The sequence below is a fragment of the Protopterus annectens genome, chromosome 2.part1, assembly GCF_019279795.1.
Source record: "Protopterus annectens isolate FY-2018-M chromosome 2.part1, PAN1.0, whole genome shotgun sequence".
Classification (NCBI taxonomy): domain Eukaryota; kingdom Metazoa; phylum Chordata; order Ceratodontiformes; family Protopteridae; genus Protopterus; species Protopterus annectens.
In genome coordinates, this window is record NC_056729.1 from 608,846,075 (window position 1) to 608,869,541 (window position 23,467).

Consider the following 23,467-nt stretch of genomic DNA (forward strand, 5'->3'; position numbering starts at 1 on the left):
TTTAAGAAGGAACACACAATTACTTCAAGGTAATCACTACTTTTCAAGTATATATCAAATTGTCCAGCAACTGGATTCATTTCACAAACAAGCTTATCTGACAGTCTTTAATAAAATATCTTGAGTTGTTTACATGGTTTTCAGAAAAGGGCAGACAACTGTTTCAGAGGCATGAATACTTTGCTCATCAATTTTCATTGCACTAACAGATCTATACAGTAGTTTTTGTTAATTAATGTTATAATTTTTGGTAAGAATTCACACAACTGATTCAGAGTAAAGACTATTTTCAAACAGTATCAGTTGTCTCTCAACAATTAATTTCACAAACAGGACCACGCAACAATGTTTTTTATCAGTCTTGTCTGCGCTTGCATAAGATTCAGGAACAACACACAGCATTTTCAGCGCCATGACTACTTTCACCTAAACATCAATCATCAGCTAGTTATACAGGTGAATGTGATAACAAGTCTGATAAATAGTCTTGTTTTATGCTTCATGTGTGCATCAAATTAGTATAGTTGTTAGACTGTCTTAAATGATTATTGTTTGCAAGTTGTTTAGCTCTACTTCCAGATAGATCATGACTAGCACAATATATTCTTTGCCTCAGTGGAGCACTCATAAGGTTTGATCTTTAAGACAAAATGCAATAAATCGAAGTCTTCTAAATCAAAATAAACCAAGTGAGTACCCTTTATCTGATCCTCCCAAAAATGATGGCTATAATAGCCAGGCAGCTGATACACTCATCATTAGTTTAAGTTAATAATTCCCTTTTCTATAGTTCTGCACAACCTGCCTGTAACACTAATAACTCATTTAGTACTATACTATCATCCTTTGATTTATTTTCTTCTAAAACCCTTTCTCTTTTTTCAGGTACTTCTGCTTTCTATAGCCAATACTATTGGCTTAGATGGCTAAACTGCTGACTACGACCAGGTTGACTTAAGTTCAATTAGTTATCTCATGTTCTTGCCAGGAATGACTGGGAGAATGAGGAATGGTGGTGTATTGCCTGCCTGCCATGCCTACCTGTCTGTTTCGGGGAGAAAATGTTAGTATACAGTAATGGCATGGCTACTTTATGAGCCCCCCCCTAGTGGGTGATACAAGAGCCATGATAAGAAAGATAGCACTTTGATAGGTGTGTAGCACTTGTGACTTTTGGTCAGATAGCCATGTTTTTGGTTAGCTGCTCCTTCGCCACCTGCATTAGCAGGGGACTGTTCAGCATTAGCACTCAAGTGAGTCTTGTAGCCATTGCTGGCAGTCCTACCGAATATCTAAAGGTAAAAAGAAGATGACTCACCCAGCTGTAACTCAGTGCAGTTTTCCTGCATGCTTTGCTGAGTGAGACACCAGGTCCCCATGCCCCAAAAGCCCAGCAAACTCCACTTAACAACAGCAAGGAAGCTGTGGACAAGAAGTTTAACCAAATTATATCTGAAATACAAAAGATGACCTACATTTTACAAGACTACATATCCTGAAATGATGAGAAGCTGCCAGAAATAGACCAATGGTGAGTCACGTATGTCAAAACATTGCAGCTTGTCTGTGTGGAAAACTAATTTCTCATCATTTCCTAAGCCTTATGTTCTGTCTGCTGCAGTATTCCAAAACCATTCTATTGACATACACTCTGTTGCTACCTCCAGCACAGCAATCCATGGCTTTACTCCTTCTCTGTGAAATCCATCCATCCATCTATCCACAGCCCCTTTTTCCCGATTTTGCACATGGGGACATGGTATCATTTCAAGAGTAACAATCATCTAGAGCCAATATTATTAACAGTCAGTTTTGAATGTCTCCCTACATCTGTAGTCTACTCTGCTATGTTTCCTTTCTCACACTTCTCACGTTTTACATGACCTCAGTTTTACGACTATGTGTTCCATGTGTAACAGATATCCTACTGTACTTATTGTGATTTTTATATTTAAAGTTGTAATATAAACTCCTACCTCTGTGTATTTTTCATTCCACAAAATAGCAGTCACATTGATGCTGATGGCTTTACCAGGAGAAGCTCTAGGTTCCATTTTGCCTACTTTTACTAGGCGGAATGTATCATCTGGTAATATCTGTATATTCACAATTTCATATGGAATCACTGCATCTCCATTTTCATCAAAATATATTTCCTCTCCAGTCTTAGTGTATAAGTGGACATTTTTTACTGTTTGAAAAATCTGGACAAAGACATGTTTGGACTATTCATAAATTTTCCTGAAATATTGATTCTAAACAACGTTCTTTATATATATTTTTTACCAAACATATCATTATTACTTTTCAATTTAATGATTATGAATACTTTTATGTGTAAACATAAGTGAGCAAATATGCATCTGCAAACTCCACCATTCATATAGAAGCAGAAAATGTTGCTGCCAGTCTTAGGAATGATCAGTTTCAATTCATTGTGACTATCCTGCCAAGACATTACTTTGTAGATAACTCAGGCAAGGCAATGATTCAGCTTTGTCTTAGAAAATTCTTACCCTGGGATTCAGTAACCTAAAAGCCCGTGTTCTAATAGTGGCATGGCCTGAACATGGAGTGCGGAGCCTGTGCGATTCAGGAAAGGAGGCTGGGAACGTACATGAGCCTCCCAGCATGATTCTGGCACAGACACCACTGAATAATGCTAATTACCTCATTTGCTTGTGAAAACCAAGCAAATAAGGTAAATTAGCAATTCAGAAAGCAAGCAGGCATCTGAGCCAGAATAGTGTGCGCTGCACAAATGTATTTGGCTTCTAGCCAAATACATTTTTGCACAAATCAAAATGGAGGCATGGCAGCTCAAAGTAAAGCATGTATTATAATCATTAGGCATGCCAATGGCCAAACATATTGCCATTGGCATGGAAAAGAGTTGCAAAATAATAAAAATCAAAGTTTTTTTTTTTGCCAATGTTGACCGTTTAAGACTAGGGCAGCGGTGTGCAAACGGGATCATGACTAAAATAAAAAAAAATGTGAAAAGACAATTTTAAGTGAAATCTGCATTTTGCCATTATAGTTTATGGCATGCAGAATCAAAACAATAACAGGGAACAGTGTTTGTGCGGTGTGCCTCAGGGCTTAAAACGGGCAGGAATGGGAATGGAATAAAAAGGGAAACAGCAGAATAAAAGCAATCAAGTACAAAAAATATATAGTAAGCAGGTGGAATGTATTATAACCAGCCAATCATACAGGCAGCATCTGCAGCACAACAGTATAAACTGTGCAAACACCTTTCAATCTGTTTTTTCCCACAAACTCTGCACCATTGGTGTACACACTCAGGGAATTTTAACAGACAAAATGTTAGGGGCTACTGTCACTTTGATACATCAGTATGTGCTGTAGGCTGACGGCGGTGAGGAGGATAATGCTGGCAACCTCCCCAGACTGAGGAGAAGGAGAAGAATGTTCAGACCCAGGGTAACCTACCAGGTGCTACATGATCTGAAGATAGTAAAGTGTTGCAGGGTGGACTGAGACATACTTCAGCAATGCAGCAAGCTGTGTTGGCCTCAACTCAGACACAGAACCAACAGAGGGGAACCCATCCCAGTGGATACCAAGGTATGTGTAGCATTAAGAATACTAGCTACAGGTACTTTCCAAAGACCATCTGGGAACATCATGGGGGTCTCACAGGCATCTGCATACAGGGTACTCCACCAGTTCCTAGATGTCATGCTACCACATGCTGCTGAGCACATTTACTTCCCCAGTACCCGTGAGGAGTGGACCAGCAATATGCACCTCTTCCACCATGTAGCAGACTACCCAGAGGTACTGAGTGCTATAGACTGCATGCACATCCACATCAAACCACCACCCAGTGAGCAGGGTAGGATCTACATAAACCACAAGGGCTTCCACTCCATCAACTGCCAGGTCATGTGCAATGCTCAGGGCATTATCATTAATGTGTGTGCTGGCAGCCCTGGAAGCTATCATAACTCCCACATCTGGCATTCCTCACAGCTGTATCAGGAATTTGCCAGGGGGGACGTCCCATATGGCCATCTGGTGGGGATGCTGGCTATGCACTGGAGCTGTGGATGATGACACCTATCAGAAATGCACACATGCCCACTCAAGAACACCATAATGAGGTACACGCACAAACTAGGATCATTATAGAGCATGTGTTTAGGATGCTCAAGTCACAGTTCTGCTGCCTTGACATATCTGGTGTCGCCTTGCAGTACTATCCAGCCACATGTGCACACATGATCATAGTATGTGCCATGCTACACAATATGATCCTGCAGAAACAGCTGCAGCAGGATCAGCATGGGGAAGGGCCACACAGCCCACCACCATTGCCAAAGTCCCCACAGGCACAGAGGGAGTCAGAAGAGGAACCCCCTGAGCCAGCCCTGTAGGAAGATGGAGGCATGACCAATATGTCCTGGCCTTGGCAAAGAGGCAATGCACAGCACACACACTGACACTGTAGGCACCCAGGGACTGAGACCTCTCTCTGACTCCCACACACACTAAAATGGATGACACACACATCATACTACCTGTAACTTACTATGTATAGGCAATGTACTGTGTGCATCCAACATAGGCAGCTCTCAAGCACTGTCCACACAACTGCTACAGGCACAAGGTAAGTCAGTCTTCTTAACAATAAATGAATGTATTAGTATGTTCTGGTAGTATATCTATGCTATTGCTGCATGCATGCAAGGGAATGAGGTGGCCTATCTATTGCTGCATGCATGCAAGGGAATGGGGTGGCCTATTGGGATAGCAACAGACAACTAACAATTATGAGGGACACCTGGAAATGTCTGCCCGATACTGGCCTCCCTGCACTATGCAGTAGTACCCAAGGTGACAAATACCACTGCAGTATATGTGGGGGGCCAACTAACTGGGAGGGTTATCGGACACAGGTATGGCTGTCAGTGTGGTGGTCCCATACTCACCCCTCAGCCTCACCCAGCAAGTCATTTGTAGAAAACCATAAAGAAATGTCTGGCAAAGGCCCAGAAGTGGTGACAATGATGAAAACCCCCCCTAGAGACTTACACAGTGATAGCACAGAATGTCTTGCAGTTGCAGTAAGGCTCTGAAGGGTAAGAAGTCTGAAACTCAAATGTATGCCATTACAATCTGAGCTGTGGTCTTTAGTGATATGCTTTTAGTCCCTAAGACAGAGCACAATAGTATGTTAAATGGAACCAAAAGGTAAAGCAAATATCAACACAGTCTGTGCAAATGTGTACAGTTGACAGTTGTGCCCCCCCCCATATTCCCACAGAAATGCAATAACATGTACGTTTGTGGGGAAATAGCGGCAGAGTACACATTGCCAGGGCTGTCCCAATACACATGATAACTTGTTGCATGTTCACAATATGCATGGGTCAATGAGCTATGTGTATGTGTGGTTAATACTGTCAGGATTTTTCCAGCACTTAACTCCTGGCTGTTGTGTTGTAGTAGCCTAGGTACAGTGCTGTCTTTGACACGGCCATGTTCAGAGAACTGCAGTGCCAACTATTATGCATGTCAGCTGCACCTACAGTAGGAGATGTACACACTGTCCTGATGTCAATATGTGTTAATGCAGGAAAGCTGTACAGGTCATGGACAGGGGGACACACATATGTACAGTACACAGCTTGGAGTAGCCTACACAGTGACTACCATACCTGTCAACTGTACAGACCTATTGCAGAATGTCCAGAGATTTGCATCATAATTGTGGTCTGTATAAAATGAAACCATGGTTGCCTGGCAATTCATTGGCAAATCACACAAGACTATGGTCAGAAAATAATGACGGATTTTAGTGGCAGACTACATACAAATAAAAACATGCATGCTAATGCAAAACCTGTTATTGAATCACCTTACTAGGATTGTAAGGCCAATACTTAAAAATGGTCCCTACATTTAGGCCTCTGTCCCCAATCACTTATGTTGTTGTCCAGATGTCTGGCTCTCAGAAGTTGAGGTACCCGAAGGTCAGTGTACTGCCAGTGTATAAAAGACTACCACTTTTCTGTGTCAGCACTGACAACATGTCAGTGGCCAATAGCCATATCTCTGGAATGACACAGATTGTCACAGAAGGAGCACAAGTATGCCTTGTATATCTGTTCTGCTTGTCCTAACATTGCATTTGCCTGCCAACTATTTCCCAAACAAGAAAGGGTCATGTCAAAAAACCAATGGCAGACAGTGCGGAAGCAGACATCAAACCCATAAGAGCAAACAAGTAATTACCAATCCAGTCTCCCAACTGTCTGTGTTTGGCAGAACACAATTAACACCCTGTCCCCATGTGTGGACCTTTGTCTGACTATATTTTGGCCTCTGCAGATGTCAGTCTGTGATGGTATGACAGCTAGGCCCACATGTAGCCTCATAATAACATATAGCTACACAAACTGTGTAAGGACCACAGCAAATGGATTCATGCAATGATGGACAACCTGCTAAATAGGTACACTCAAAGGTGTGAAGTCCACAACCCTGTGTTTGATGTAACAGCATGTACCCTGCCCACATCAGAATTACAAATACATAACAGCAGCCACTGTGGCCAAAGCCTGTGACTGGACTACAGAAGGACAAAGAGGCACATATAAAGGGAAGGGGAACCACTGGCCAGACAAATGGGGAATGTGTACACCAGAACAGATTATGCAGTAACATAGGTGCCATGCAGTGTAAGGGGTCAGCAAACATCAACAGCAATACACAACACACACCCATGTAAGTAGAGGTCCACAACAAAACAAAACCCAAACAATGGACACCTCAGAGGCAAAATCACATGAGAACTCCACAAACCTACACACCACAGACCATGTAGACTCCATACACCAGGGTCTTGCAAACACTGAGGCCTTACTCCAATCCCCAAAGACTTACCCTACACAGATAGGCTAACAGCACTGTCCCTCTACCCCATTCAATACAGACTCTGCTGAGGTGACCCCTGTCTGGCATACAAAGCAATCCATATCCTGCCTTGATGAGACTGTAGCACATCTGGAACTCAAGGCCCACTCCATCAACCTGTAGGTGCAGCATCACCTTGGGCTGTGATATCAGTATAGCTTGTTGGTGTGATAGATACATGTACCACACACCCCACATTTGTGGAATTCACTCCCTGTTAACAGCAAGCCAAGTGCCTCAATACCCCTGGTGATGTGCTCCCTGCATATGTGCACGAGAAACACAGAAGACAGTCCTGTGATCTCACCTGTGTCACTGCTGGACAGGGGCTTTGTGTGCTGACATGTCTTAACATGGGCTACACTCTCATCTGTGCGGGTTATAAGGGCTTCAGGGCCAATACCCTACTAACGTCATAGCAAACCACCAACCTATACACAACTGCCTTTCAGTTGCTCACCACATTACTATGTACTGCTCTGCCACTGACATATGTGGAAGTCACAGTGCTATGTGGAATATACTACACATATAATGGACATGTCTACACAATAGCATGCACTCTGTACCCACACCCATACCTCCCAACTTCTGACAGCAAGACATCCAGACAAGGTCATAAATAAAAGTAGGACAAAGACACAATGATAGGCATGTATTGTACATATTGCCCTTACATACTGAGAAAGTTGGTAGGATGAGGGGGTTTGCATTAGTGAGAATTGTTTGAAAGTTATGTAGTCTGAAACAGTAATGTCTGTCAATATTTTGTAACATCAGTCTCCAATTATATGCAACTAACTTGCCATAAAACACAAGTTTATGTAGACTGGACAATATCTTTAGGCAAACACCTGGACATTGCACGATCGAGCAGTGACAATGTCTCACACCAATGTCTACCCACAATATTGGCAAGATGATGTATGGCATCACAACTGCCATGGAGGTTGTCATGCATGGCAGGGAGCACTTCAAGCGTGACTCTGAGCAGCTGTCTGATGTTGCAATCAGTAAGTACCTGTGCCTCCATGATGGACCATAACATGTGTCTGGTGACACCGGCCATGGCACTTGTGACAGGGGCTTGATGGGAAGCAGTCCTCTGTTGAGCACCCTTGTCCATCTGCCTGTATGTGTGACCTCCCCTGCTCTCTGCCTATGGCTGGTGTCTATACTCACACACGCCATACTCAACACATTAGTTTTTCCATGCCACCACCCTTGCCCATTATCCATGGCTGCTGGGGACTGGTCATGTATGGCCATACCAACTGTGTGCGGGGACATGGTGGGTGGAAGTGGGATGCTAAACAATGACATGGATCCAGGGGGTTTATATCACATAGACAATGTGACGTAACTTTGAACACCTAATGGTCGAACCATTATGTTCGAAGTTACATAACTTTGACTACCTAAAAAAAAAAACACAACAGACAACAGAATAAACTGTTGTAAGCAGGGGGGAAGCCCTCATACACCCCTACACCCCCCACTACTTAAATATACCAACTCCAAAATTGCACCACATTGAAGTGAATTCCATTCACACGCTCAAACTTTTACAAATTCGAACATATGGTCTCGACCATATGTGGTTAGAACTTGTAAAAGTTCTATGAAGTGATAGGAACCTGGAGCCAGGCACCAATGACCCCACCTGTGCCTCATTATGACCACCATCATCATGGGAGTCCACTAAGACACATCAGGTTGTGAGGGGAGGGACACCAACTACTCTGTTCACCTGCTAGGGTAACACAGCATATATATAAATTAATAACCTGCAGTATTATGTTTGCTGAGTTATACAAAACATACAAAACATACACACATACGCACATGCACTCCTGGTACAGTCTGGCACAACTGTGACACCTATGAGCCCATCAGGGCAGACCTTACTGTAGTTCTGCCTGCTGCAATCCATCTCTTTCACTGCTACTGTCAGGTCCACAATAAAGGGTGACAAATCCTACTAAGTGATGGGCCTAGTAACAGAATGGTAATTGTGGCCAAGACCAAGGCTATTGGAGTGAGCTATACAGTGTCACCAAGTGCATATGCACATAGCTGTAAGAACTGACTTACTGCTATACAGACCACACACAATGACAAGGTGTAATGATATGTGATGATAACCGATGATGGGACAAGACTATATACTAGCACTGCAGTAAATACACAGTTCAGACTCCAGACTTACAGGGATTCATTTCAGACAACATTGCAGGACAGTCTGCAATACATACAGGACACATGTAAAGTACTAGGTGCACAGCCTCATAAGATGATATCAGGCTATTGACCCTGATGTCCTCATAAACCTGGCCCAAACTTTTGCCAATGCCCCTTCCAAGCCAGCACCTGTTTCTCCTGTCCAGCTGGGATATACGCAGGATCCCATGGGTATCTCATCCATTTCCCTTGTAGACATCCAGCTTCCTCTTCATGATAGTTATACATGTACTCTGCTAGACATTGGGAGGGAGTGTATTTTACAGACAGTATATTGTGTGGGACACTACACTATCCCACCAACAATACTATACATGTTACAGACCAGGTGAGGGGCTTGCATGCATGATGTATGAGTACAATTTGCCTTACAGATATGCAGAAACACCATCAAGGCTGGTTTGGACATGACCTTGTATGCCAGACACAGGTCACCTATGATCAGTTTGTATGAGACTGAGGACAGGGACAGGGCTTTCAGCCTACCTTTATAGAATAGGTGTTGCAGACCCTGGAATTGCCTGGTCAGGAACCTCTGTGGTCTCTGCAACTGCTGCATTTTCTAGGCAGGGTACATGCCAAAGGACCCATCAAACTTGGTAATGTGTCTGATAAGGGTGGAGTACAGGGATGTTGTGGCCTCCTGGTTCCTGGATGACATACCCATATTTGCAAGGTGGGCCATGTAGACAGCCTTCTGTACAATGGTGTCCACACGGTGGGAAACTGTCAGGTTGCTACCAACCTTGGTGCACAAGTCGCCTCACACCTGATTGCATGATCAGTACATTATTACTGTCATACTTAGTGTGGATGACATCTGCCACAGCAGAGAGAATGATGCCTCTCCTGGCATTCAGTTTGCGGAAATGCTTCTTGCACCAGTCATTAATTGGGTAAGGGCCTCTTGAGGGATGCTCACATCAGTAGGGGAATGTAAGACAGTGACCAGCTTGCAAGCATCAGTACACATGGTCAGCAACAGACCACTGCTTTTGTCTTGTACCTCAGATACGTATATCTCAAACAGTAGAGGCCCCCAGACTGATCCTTAGGGTACACTGCTTTGGAAGACTCTACTACTAGAGGTGGTTCCACTACTTTGTCTGAGTGGGTACTATCATTGGGCCAGTTAGCTACCCATCTGGTAACATCCAGGTTGGTGCCTAGCTGTGCAGTCATATGTATCCTGGCCACCTGGGGATTATTGTGAGAGAATTGGACCAGGTGAAGGTAAGCATTGTTCTCCATCTTCCCCTTGTCCTTGTGTTTGTTGACCACTTCAGAGAGGTCAACCAGGTTTAACAGGCCTGATCCCCTTTGACAATATCATGCTGTGTGGACTCAGGCATTTCAATGTTGCCACTGTCCCTGTTCATAATTTCCTTGATATTGCCTTCCATGCCCTTGCAGAGCAGGCTAGTTAGGCTGTGCATATAATTGGCTCGGTCGGTGGATTGCTCCACCTTTGTGTATAGGGATGACAGTGGCTGTCCTCTGTGCAGATGAGATGGCACAGGTGCTCAGGCTGTGGTTGACTACAGTGCGAAATGGATCTGAGAGCCCATGCCTGTGCTCATGTAGGATGCAGCCAGGGATGCTATCAGGCCTATGGAGACTTCTGTGTGTTGCCTGTGAGAGGGCATTTTGCACCTGCTTCCTGATGATGAGGGGAGGGGGCCAGGTGCTGTGCATGCACATGTGTACCAGTGAGGGGACAGGGGGGAGATGTTTACACTTCATCTGTCTGTAGCCGGTTGCCTATATCTATGTCATATGTGCATGTGGTGTTATTATTGACCACCACTAAAGAGCAGATTTGTGTGTTGCCTCTGGGATTGCAGACACGTGTGGAAGGCCTACTGATTGGCTTTGGTAGATATGTCCAATTTGCACTCAAAGATCACCTTAGGGTAATTCACATGTGACCTTATTTGTTTGTGCAGACCAATGTGACATTGTTTCCAATAAGGCACCTGTTCCTTTTTGGCCATGTCCAGCAATTATTTCCACCTATTATGGTATTTGTCTATTGCTGCTGTCTACCACAGATGTTTACCATACTTTGAAGGCGATGATGTTGTCCTGTCAGGTATTGCTGAGTCCATACAGCTATGTAGGTGCCCACATGATATTATGGTGTAGGCCTGGATACTACTACTAGTTTCAACTGATGGGACATTGGCTGTAAAGCTACCTCTACCTGCTCTGAGGAGATTTTTAGTCATTTGTGTAAAGTTAATTTTGTTAGAGACCGGTAAAGGGGGGTGGGCAGGGGATATTGTGACTTGACCAGTGATGGCTATTGGTCAGATATTACCAAGAAGAATGACACCGTAAGAGTGCTACATGGCTACTCATGTTGGTTAGGACCAGGTACAGGATATTTCCATCTGTTGTAGGGTGTTGACCAGCTGATCCACAGCATTGCCATTAACAAAGCCGAGGAATCTCTGTGCATTCATGTTCAGGTAGCATAGGTCATGCACTCTATGGTTGGGTAGTTGAAGTCACCCAGGGGGATTGTACACAATTGAATCCTGATATATTCCAGCATGTCCCAATAGGTGTGTTCAATGTCCAAAGTCAATGTTGGAGGTGTGTAGCTAGTTATGATTTGAATAGGTGCTTTGTCAGCTGTTAACTGTACTTGGGATGTATTCCATGTGTCATACTGTTTAGCCAGCCTGGAGGTGTGTATGTGTATGATAATGTTCAACACTCCACCTCCTGTGGCTTTGCAGGAGTTCTTTTGGGATCTTAACGTATGATGGGATGAGTAACCTGGCAAGGTTAATGCGCTCTCCCCAACTACAAAGCAGGTGTCAGTGACTGCACAAATATCAGCATCCTACAGGACAAGGTATGCTTGCATTGACATGGGTTTTATGGTAAGACACCTAGCTCCTGTTAGAGCAAGACATCTGCACAAAGGCATAAATCACTGGTGGGAAAAGGCCAGAAAATAGTGCCACTTTAAGGATCTAGCAGAAACACATGTAATTGCCAGCAAAGATGGTGTTGCATTCACAGGTCTACTCTGCAGGATATGACATCTGAGAATCAAATGTATGCTATTATGTTATGACTTCAGTTTGTAATGGGTTGCCAGTGACGTGTCACACAATACCCAACTATATGAGGCATTGACTACAAATAGGAGGCAGACATGTGGTCAGTCTGGAACACTCTGGACAGTTGTCAGGAATGAGCTCAGTATATCACATACAGTTCAACACACACTTCTGCACCTGTTGTGTACTATTTCCATACCCTATATAAGTCTGTTACATTTGTAAGGCAAGCATATGTATCAGAGTAACATTCACAGGTGACATATGAATAATTACAACATCCCAGGTAGCTGGCCTAGCAGTGTCACACTTAGTATTGGACAACAGACACTCCAGTAGTAGTCATACATGAGCTGACCTTTGCTGGGGTGACTCAGGGGCCAGATATGTGATCCATGTCAATGCAGACAGGGCAAGTGGGAATGTCCATAGGTGCCAGACAGCAGCATGCGAGTCCAGCAGGTCTTGTTGCGGCCTAGTGTTTAATGTCCTATTTGACATAATTGCATCCCCCTTCTGCATTCCATTACAAGCTTACATTATTGACATATTTGTTATAGTGCTAAAGAGTTTCCTCGCAATAATGCAGATGGTTAGGTTTGTGTAGTTGCAGTCTGTCTTTGTATAGATGAGTTCAGACCTGAGAAGCAGCTTGCCTTTTGTAGGTAATGCTTATGAACAGCTAATGGCCTGTGCAGCAATTTGTGTTTCCCACTTACTACTTGCATCCAGAGCAGCTGTGCTGTCTTTCCATTAGCCAATGCCATCACAATACAGTGATATAATTAAGTCCTTCATGTGGGCCTTGCCCCTTTTCCTTGCCTGTGTGAAGGACCTGATGGAAGTGTGGGGGCTACTGCTTCACAGACAGTAGGTGGGAATATCTCTTAGGACAGGACATGTGGAGACAGCCCAACAACATGGGAGACAAAGCTCCAGAATTGGGTACATATTGAAAGTATTGCTTCTATACACATAGAGGATTGCTAGATTAACAGGGTTTGTCTGAACATGCATTTTCTGTGTGACTTGATGTCTGACAGTGATATGTCTCTGACATACCTCTCAACTCTCCTGCTGTCCACAGACTGCCCAGATGTTTGCCTGTTGTGTTTGGTCTGTTCCTCAGACAACTTCAGTTTTTGTGAAATCAGTAGGATAATGTGAGGATTGTAGTCACTAAATGTTAACATCCATTGGTGTTTCAGACATCATATCCTTAAGGGATGTTATGTTACAACAAACCCTGTAACACCAGCAACTGTTTTAGTTTGTATCACCATTATGTGGGATATATCCCTCTTTCTGCCCCCCATGGCCCCCAAGTATGTCATGCTTTATCCAGATGTCTTGTGGTAAGAGGATCAGAGGTATGCTATATCATCATTTAGTGACTGCACTCCAGGTATCATCCCAGTGACTTAGCAGACTCCTGGAAGTAGTATGTGGCAGTGACCATAGATGTGATCCCACACCCTGGAAATTCTGTGAAAATATGTACAGTTGAGAGTTATGTATGTCAGGCCATTGTTAACAGACTGCCAAGATTGTGTAGCAGTGTTGTGTGTAAATGTTTGTTGGGCTGAGTAGGGAGTGTAGCAGATGTGAGTGTCATAGATCCTTTTCTATCTGACTGTGCAAGCTGCTACAGTTGCTAATGGTCTATCAGGTGTATATCTTTGTAGGGGCAGACTGAGAAATGTCTTGTAACACCTTAGGATTTCCAGTAGACTGTGAGTTGGGCCAGTATATGTTGGTGTAGTGTGTGACTAGCAATTAGGAGATGTTTGTTCAAACAGTCGTTCTACTCTAGAGTTCATTTGAGGTACTGGTATGATGCTGTGACTGTGGTGCAAATGGTTGTGGGTGGACATTTTTGCCCCAATGTCTGCTTTTCCCTACAGATCCATCCCTGTAGTGCATGATATATTTGGAAATACATGGGTAATTTCAAGAGCTGATTTGAGGTAGTATTGTGTTGGTCTTACTGTGGTTCAGAAGGTGCTGGGTGAAATGGTTAGCAACTGTCACTGTTTTTTCTATTCTGTTACATGACTGCAGTCATACCTCTCCACTGTCCAGATGTCTAGACACTATCCAGATGCATGGACCATATGTTTGGTCTGTTGCCCATAACAGTTGTGGGTTCCTGACAAATCACTGGGATGATGTGAGCATTGACATCAGTAAATAATGACATTAATTTGTGTTTCAGACCTGGAATCTTGCAGGAATTCTATGTTAACGCAAACCTTGCTACTCTAGCACTCTAGCAGACTTGTATGCATATAACAGCCATATTTCAAAGCACTATTGTTTACCCTTATCCTCCCACTTTGTCAGTCTTTTTGCAGATGTCTTGCAATAAGAGGTTGGTTTTATATATATATATATATATATATATATATATATATATATATATATATATATATATACATAAATGGTTTCACGTCTTAATCTCGAAATGCTGAAATACCGAACTTCAGCATTCAGAAACCATGAAGCTGAAAATTCAGAATTCCGAAAGTGCATAAGAGCGAATTTGAATATCCCAAATCCACGCTTATGGATTTCCAGTAAATTGCATGAAGTGTTTGGCTGGTATGGTGTCTGAAATTGCAGGTGAGTGAGTGTTTGTGTGTGTTTTTGTACATTGTATGTGTGGGTAAGGGTAGGGCGGTATAAGTATGAGTGTGAAAACTAAAATTGGTCTGCAACTGGGTCAATGCTCGGTTTTCTCCTCTGAGCCACAAAAATAAAATAAAAATGAACAGACCACAGCTGAGGAATATTGAATAAAAACCATAGATATTTAATGAACAAAGTAAGCACTGTCACAATCTGTAACTGATCGCTTCTTCAGACTTAAACACTCGCATCGAAATCACAGAATTTAAGTAGTATTACATCCAATCAAAGGCATAACTAAATTAATCAAGTCTGTCAAATATTTAAAATCACATTGCATTAATTAGACAACAATAAAAATTGTAAAACATTTCTAATGAACAAAACACATAGCATATTATAAATTCTGCCTTGTGAGTCTTAGTGTTTCAGTGATCTAGCTTTTAGGAAGGGTTTAAGTGACACTGCACCATTTATCCCTGGAAATTTATTGGCTTGTAATACCAGGATCCATCTTTGTTCTGCTTCTTCTGCCATATTCTTAATGTGACCACCTCTGCTGTTCTGTTCTATGATCTCAAAGGCTAGGAAATTAAAACATGTTGTGTACCCTCAGCTTGTACATTTCTTGCCAAAGCATTAGTTTCTTTGGCATCGGTTATATCTCTTAAATGCTCTAAAATATGTTCCATGAAGCTTCTGTTGGTTTTACCAACATAGAATGCATAACAACTCTTATAAAAACTAAGGTAGACTAAATGTTGTGTCCTGTAGTCATCATAGAAATCAATGTCTATATTAAACTTCTGGGTTGGATGTATAAAAGTAGGATTTGCATCCCATGCAATTTCTGCAGGGAAATGTTCCTATTCTCTGAGACAATATACTATTTCTATTCAACTGTGGTTTATAACAAAGTTGTCTTTTCAATGATTTTCTATTCATGAATGAGAAGTGTGGTCTACTATCTATAACTTTATCTAACTCTTTTATAGAGTTCAAAATATTCAAATTTTTCTCAAATATCTGACAAAATGTCTTTATGTCACTAGAGTAAGAGACTGGAAACCTAATTTTATACTTAGTTTCATTACATGAATTAAGGATATCATCCAAGACTTCAGAGGAAAAAGGTCTACCTTTGTGATTACATCCTTCATACATTTCCTCAATGCTTGTATTTATATCTGTTGCACTACAGCCTCTGTCCATGAACTACCTTCTTAATACAGAGACTGCTGAATCCAGTCCTTCTTCATTATTGTGTAATCTACTCATCCTCATGAATTGTCCCTTGATTACATTCTTGTTCACATGCCTTGGATGCATGCTGGTTATGTTTAAAATACTATTCTTTCTACTGGGTTTCCTGTACAGACTAGTAACTAATTTCACTTGTGGTAATTTGTGTATTCTGACATTGAGAAAGTCTATTGTATCAAGTGAGTATTTATGTGTGAATCTTAAAAAGTCAGTGGTACTATGCAAGTAGACAATAAAGAATCCCAGCCTACTTATAGTGTCCCCCCGTAGAAGAAAGACATCGTCCACAAACTGTGCATACCAAAGGACACTGTCCGAGAACTCATTCCCCTGTAATAAATAGTCTCCCAGGAGACTAATTTTAGGTTGGCATAGCTGTTCGCACATGCTGTGCCCATAGCTACACCAACCTTTTGCAGATAGAAACAATCATTAAACATGAAGACATTGTTTTCTAGGATAATCTCAAGTAAACTACAGATTAAGTTCACCTTGGTAGGGGTATAAATTCGTTTAGTGTTTAGTAGTTCTCGTACCCTTCCAATGCCCCATTCATTGGGTATCACCGTGAAAAGGGATGTAATATCCATGGTTACAAAGATATACTCACCATTATTCTCTGCCATTTTCTTATACAGAGAAGTTAAAACCATCTTAGTATCTCTGAGTACAGTATTACAGGTTTCTAACACTGGATGCAATTGCTTTTCTACATAAATTGATATGGCTTCCGTGGCCCATCATCAATTGGTCTCATGGGCGGATGGGTCATATTTTTATGTACTTTAGGTAATCCGTAGATCATGGGTACAATAGGATAATCTACTTGAAAATAATTAAATAATTCCTCCGTAATTTGCTATGATATGAATAGATAAAATTAAATACAGTGACATCTGTCAGCAATACCTTTGACTTTGATATTTGAAATGTGTAGATATGTATAATTATCATTTAAGAGTTGCATCATTTGTTGTAAATAAAACCATTTATCCATGACTACAACACTTCCCCCTTATCTATAGGTCTAATTTCCAAGCTAGATAATGCCTTTAATTGTGTCAAGGCTTCTACTTCAGCTTTATCTAGATTATAGAACATAGCTGATCTCTGGACCCCCAAAGCATCTCTGATCCCTTTTTCACAAACTATTATAAAAGTTTCAACCATTGGATGTGATTTAGATGTAAACACACTCGGTCTCTTAAACTGAGTATCAGCCACTCTTTTTGTGTCTTTAAACATGATTTTTAGCATTAGTGTGAGACCAAATAATCTTAGTTCTTTTAATAAGTCAGTCATAACAGTTCTCTGCACTGGAATAAAGGATAATCCCTTATTCAGCAAAAATATTTGTGCTTCAGTAAGTTGGAAATTAGAAAGATTAAGTACAAAGTTTTCACGTTCCTGCTGCGAGTCATCATCCTGCTTTGGGGTACTTGTCCTTCTTGTATCTGTTGATACCTGCCCTTCCATCCTCTGTCTTGAATCTCTCCCTTATCGGTAGAGCAATGTTTAGGATGAAGGGTGATATAGGAGTCTGTACTGTTCTCTTGGGATCTCTAAAAGGAGTAGATCCTTCTCCATCCCTCATACTACTAGTTTTATTGGTATCCATTTTGTGGATGATGTCTTCCTTCTATGGGGAGACACTATAAGTAGGCTGGGATTCTTTATTGACTACTTACATAGTACCACTGACTTTTTAAGATTCACACATAAATACCCACTTGATACAATAGACTTTCTTGATGTTGGAACACACAAATTACCACAAGCGGAATTAGTTACTAGTTTGTACAGGAAACCCAGTAGAAAGAATAGTATTTTACACAAAACCAGCATGCATCCTAGGCATGTGAACAAGAATGTAATCAAGGGGCAATTCATGAGGATGAGTAGACTGCACAATACCGAAGATGGACTGGATTCAGCAGTCTCTGTATTAAGAAGGTAGTTCATGGACAGAGGCTGTAGTGCAACAGATATAACTACACGCATTGAGGAAATGTATGAAGGATGTAACCACAAAGGTAGACCTTTTTTCTCTGAAATCTTAGGTGATATCCTTAATTCATGTAATGAAACTAAGTATAAAATTAGGTTTCTAGTCTCTTACTCTAGTGACATAAAGACATTCTGTCAGATATTTGAGAAAAATTGGAATATTTTGAAGTCTGTAAAAGAGTTAGATAAAGTTATAGATAGTAGACCACGCTTCTCATTCATGAACAGAAAATAATTGAAAAGGCAACTTTGTTATAAACCACAGTTGAATAGAAATAATATATTGTCTCAGAGAATAGAAACATTTCCCCGCAGAAGTTGCATGGCATGCAAATATATTTGCTTAAATCCTACTTTTACACATCCAACCCAGAAGTCTAATATAGACATTGATGTCTATGCTGACTGCAGGACACAACATTTAGTTGTTATGCATTCTATGTTGGTAAAACCAACAGAAGCTTCAAGTTACGTATTTTAGAGCATTTAAGAGATATAACCAATGCCAAAGAAACTAATGCTTTGGCAAAACATGTACAAGCTGAGAATACACGGCATGTTTTTAATTTCCTAGCCTTGGAGATCATAGAACAGAACAGCAGAGGTGGTCACACTAAGAATAGGACAGAAGAAGCAGAACAAAAATGGATCCTGTTATTACAAGCCGATACACTTTCAGGGATAAATGGTGCAGTGTCACTTAAACCCTTCCTAAAAGCTAGACCACTGAAACACTAAGACTCACAAGGCAGAGTTTATAATATGCTATGTGTTTTGTTCCTTAGAAAAGTTATAGAATTTTTACTGTTGTCTATTTAATGCACCGTGATTTTAAATATTTGATTGACAGACTTGATTCATTTAGTTATGCCTTTGATTGGATGTAATACTATTTAAATTCTGTGATTTTGATGTGAGTGTTTAAGTCTGAAGAATCGATCAGTTACATATTGTGAAAGTGCTTACTTTGTTCATTAAATATCGATGTTTTTATTCAATATTCCTTAGCTGTGGTCTGTTCATTTTTATTTTATATAAGTATGAGTGTGAGTGCTGGATTTGTTGGTGTTTATGTATGTGTGATGTGTATTTGTGTGCGAGCGAGTGTAGAATGCCGTGTTGTGAGTTTTTTTTCATTATGTGCGATCTCTGAGTTGGTATATATAAGTTGAGGAGGTGTGAGTGCACAAGGGGCTGCTTATATGTAGTGTAGGGTTGTGTGGTTTGTGTGCTGTGGGTGGAATGGTGTGTGTGTCATGTGGTGTATGGTGTATGTATGTTCTTGATTGTGTGATTCGTGATTGTGGGTTTCGGTATTGTGAATGGTTCGGCTTCATAGTTTCAGAATGCTGAAATTCGAGATATATATATATATACATACATATATATATATATATATATATATATATATATATATATATATTAATTTGTATTTATATGTACATACACATGTATATAAAAGTACTACGGATAAATATATTTTCACTTATGTTAAATGACTGTAGTGAATGATATGTTTGTAAAAACATTACAAATTCCTACAGCTTAGATGGTATAAAAGTACATTGCTGTGATTGTAGTGCACGGGGTCTGGGTTCAAGACTTGGAAGTGATGGCTGTTTTCATTAATGTTAAATGACCACAATGCATGATTTATTTGTAAAAGCATTACACATTCTCACAGCTCAAATGGTGTAGTGGAATGCATTGTGATTGTAGTATGCAGTATCCTGGGTTGGACACTTGGCAGCATTGATTAATTTGTTGCCTGGCAGAACAAAGGCTGATGGAGACAGAGAAATTAAGGCACTTTTAAGCAGTTGTAAGTGGTTTGTGCAGTTTTGCACAGAGCTAAGCATTGCTAACAGACTGTGAAACCTTCATAGCTTTACTTAGCACTGCTTACTCCAACTTGCACCCATTCTAATTTTAATTAAAGAAAAAAAAGGGTGATAGGAAAGTGGCGAAATGGGGGTAAACAGGGGGTAAGACATTAGGAAAAACAGCTAGAGATGTGCAGGATGGGTGTAGGAAAGGACCATAGCTCAAAATTTCTTCTGCAGCAACAGCTGTGAATAATGTGTAGAATTTGCAATTTACAGCCTCATATCCCACAGGAGGGGTGTTGGTGACAGATATTTCTAGAATAACTTGTGGGTAGATTGATTAATTTCACTGTACATGGGGGTGAAATGTAGAGTTATGTATGAGGAAATTTTTTTGTGGGACAGATGACCTTTTTTTTAGGTGACAGTGGGATGTTGGGGAAGGGCTCTAGGTATGTTTGGGGATGTAGGTTGGGTAGGATAGGTAGCATTTGCAGAGAGACAAGACACACAAGACAACAGACAGGGGCAGTATATGGCACATTAGGAGGGTAAACACCTTGAACGGGCAGAGTGGTTGGGAATCAGATGCCCATGAGCCCCCAAATGGTTACAGTGGGACTAAGGTCCCCAGTCATGGGCAGTCATCACTGCACCTTCACAGCCCCAAAGGTGGCTGTGCTAGGGGCTGGGCAAGATGGGTAGCCTGCCCCTCGAGGTGCACCAGGCAGCCCTCCATCTGGTGCAGCTGCCCACCAACTCGGAGTGGATGACGCTGTCCACCATACCTGGAACTGTCTGCGGGTGACAGGCTCCTCTCCAAGCCCAGAGGTGGAATGGACTCCGTCCCCTGAGTTGATTCCACCTGAAGGTGGTGCAGGACCAGCAGAGTAGGATGTTTCGGGTTGAGTCCCAGACATGCTGGGACCCGGTGCCATGGCCAGATGGGGTGAACAGGTGGATCCACTGGGATCTGCCTTCCCAAACGTGCTATGGTGTTTTGGTTTTCCAACATATTTTGGTTAAGTCATGAACAACACATTTCAAAATGATTTATAACAGCATGCATGGTTGTTCCCCTTAACCCAAACCAACAGATTTCAAACAGCTGCATAGCAAACAGAACACATGCATAAATGGAACAACAGTAAACATTTTAACAGCATGCATGTTACATTGACAGCAACAGGCCACCAGTAATGGATTTTGAACAAGGTATGTTAATATGCAACCAATGAAATATATGAACAATAATAGAGCACATGTCCTAACAATAGGTTTGGAGCACAACATACCCATAGTATATGAATAATAATTACTGATGCAGATGATGGGTGGGGAGAAAGAATACAATGTTCATTAACAACTGTATTGGCTTCTATTTTTCACAACAGTACTGCTCAGTACTTTACAGGTCCACCTTAACTTTACATCTACCTATGTCCCATAGCTTCTGTGGCACATACATAGCCATTAGACTGTCAACCTGTAATGGTATGGGGCAGATTGGGTACACTGTGGCTACTTCACTGGAGGGGACTTGTACATATCAGGGTTACATATGTGACATAGAAGGGGTACCCTGCAATGATGTTGTGTGAGTCTGCTATTATCATAGTTCACCTGGATTCCTATCCATGTCCAAGGTGATTGGCAACAGTGACCACTAGCTGTGACATCGTGACACTTGAGAGACATGTATCGGGAAAAGGGCATGATTTATGTACCTATTATGCTGACATTTGCAGTCATATGGGGTTGGACAATGGAAAAGTTGGATACGGTGTATTAGTATACCCTTCATACAGCTACTATACACATTTCTTTACCTGTAAGAGCTGTGGAGAAAATATCTGTTAACACTTTCTTACTGGCTCTACACATATTCAGGTGTATTAGTATATGCTTCCTACAGCTAATACACACATTACTTTACCTGTGAGACCTGTGAGGAAAATATCTGTTAACAATTTATGACTGTTTCTACAAATATTCAGGGTTTCTATTTTGTATATATGCACTACGTGTCTGGGTGTGCTAAAATGAACAGCAATGCTGTTTTTCATCACAGTGAGTTATTTGGGAACTGCGGTTTGTTATCTGACTGATTTCTAACTAATAGTCTCTGGTTGGACAGTCTGACCTTTTAATCCTGACATTCATACATGACAAATAGTTATTGCACTGTGTATTACCTCTTTGAAATAATACAATCTGTAAAGCAAAGGTTAACACAAGACTTCAATACATACTAGCTGTTTCCCAGAACAGCCTCAATTATGTCATGATGTCAACACCATATTTGCTGTAAAGAACCTGTATACATTCTATTTCTACAACACCATACCACAGTAAACGCAATAGTTTGTTGTACATTTTTATTACAGTGAAATGACACTTTTATTAATGGACATCCAGTTGATAAGTATTAGTGTGGCACACATGTTTTATTCATTAGACACAGTACACAATATACCTACTGGCAGTAAACAATGTACTCCTTCTACTGTATGGCACTATATACTGCAAGATAGATCTGTACTCACCAGTCTGTCAATGCATCCTTGTCAGTCTGTCATCATGGGCCTCAATGTTCATAGCCCTCTCTTCTGAAGGTGTAGGGGTGAGAAACAAACATTATGCATACCTGTCTATCACATACTTGGGCTAGAATTTGGTACAGCTCTATCTGGGATACTTACAAACAGCTAGAGCATGGTTGTCCTGAGCATCTTGGATCCATTGGCCCAGGAGCTCCCCTTTCCTGTACTTTAGGTTGGCATAATGATGCCATATCTATTTACCAGTTTGGAGGATTCCAGTAGCACTGGTGAGGTTGCATGCCAGATGGTCCCAGGCCTCTGCTTTGTACTGAGATTCCTGGTACTGGACCTGCAGCAGTCTGTTGTCATGGTGCTCTATGAGGAGTCCAGCCATGACCCTGGACTCCGGGATGCCCCAGCACTGTGCCCAAAAGTGTGCTCCCTCTCCAACACCAGATATGTTCCTGCAGAGATCAAACTAAACATGTCATGGCTGTATTCTTGCCAGCACAGTTTAAATAAGCCCATATTCCCACCCTTTGCCATCATTGGACCATTTTGAAAATGATAAGCTCAGCTAAGCAGTGTGCAAATCCACTAAGCTGGGTTGAAAAGTGTTTAAAGGTATAATTGCTGAGCATTGATTAATAGTGTGCAAATCCATTTAGCTGCTAACCATTGCTAACCATTGCTCAAGTTTCATTTTAAAGAAATATCAGGATAATGACTTCATTAATCACTACTGACATATTAGTAAGGGTAAATGATTTACTTTACAATGCATCCCTCGATGTGCTTTTATTACATTACCATGGGGTGTGACTATACTGTATGGCAGTTGTCCCCAACCACCGGGCCGCAGACCAGTACTAGGCCATGGAGCACTTGGTACCGGACTATCAGGTAAGTGAATGCCTGTATGAGTGTGTTTGTCTGCATG

General features: G+C 41.5%; 1 protein-coding gene across 1 annotated transcript in view; it reads right to left on the minus strand.

Moving 5' to 3' along the window:
- LOC122794872 (extracellular calcium-sensing receptor-like) overlaps nt 1-23,467 on the minus strand; it is a 338,283-nt gene that overhangs the window by 131,639 nt on the left and 183,177 nt on the right. Inside the window, exon 4 of the mRNA XM_044063471.1 lies at nt 1,977-2,165. Within this exon, the coding sequence (XP_043919406.1) occupies nt 1,977-2,165 (189 nt within the window). The remainder of the gene's footprint in view (nt 1-1,976; nt 2,166-23,467) is intronic.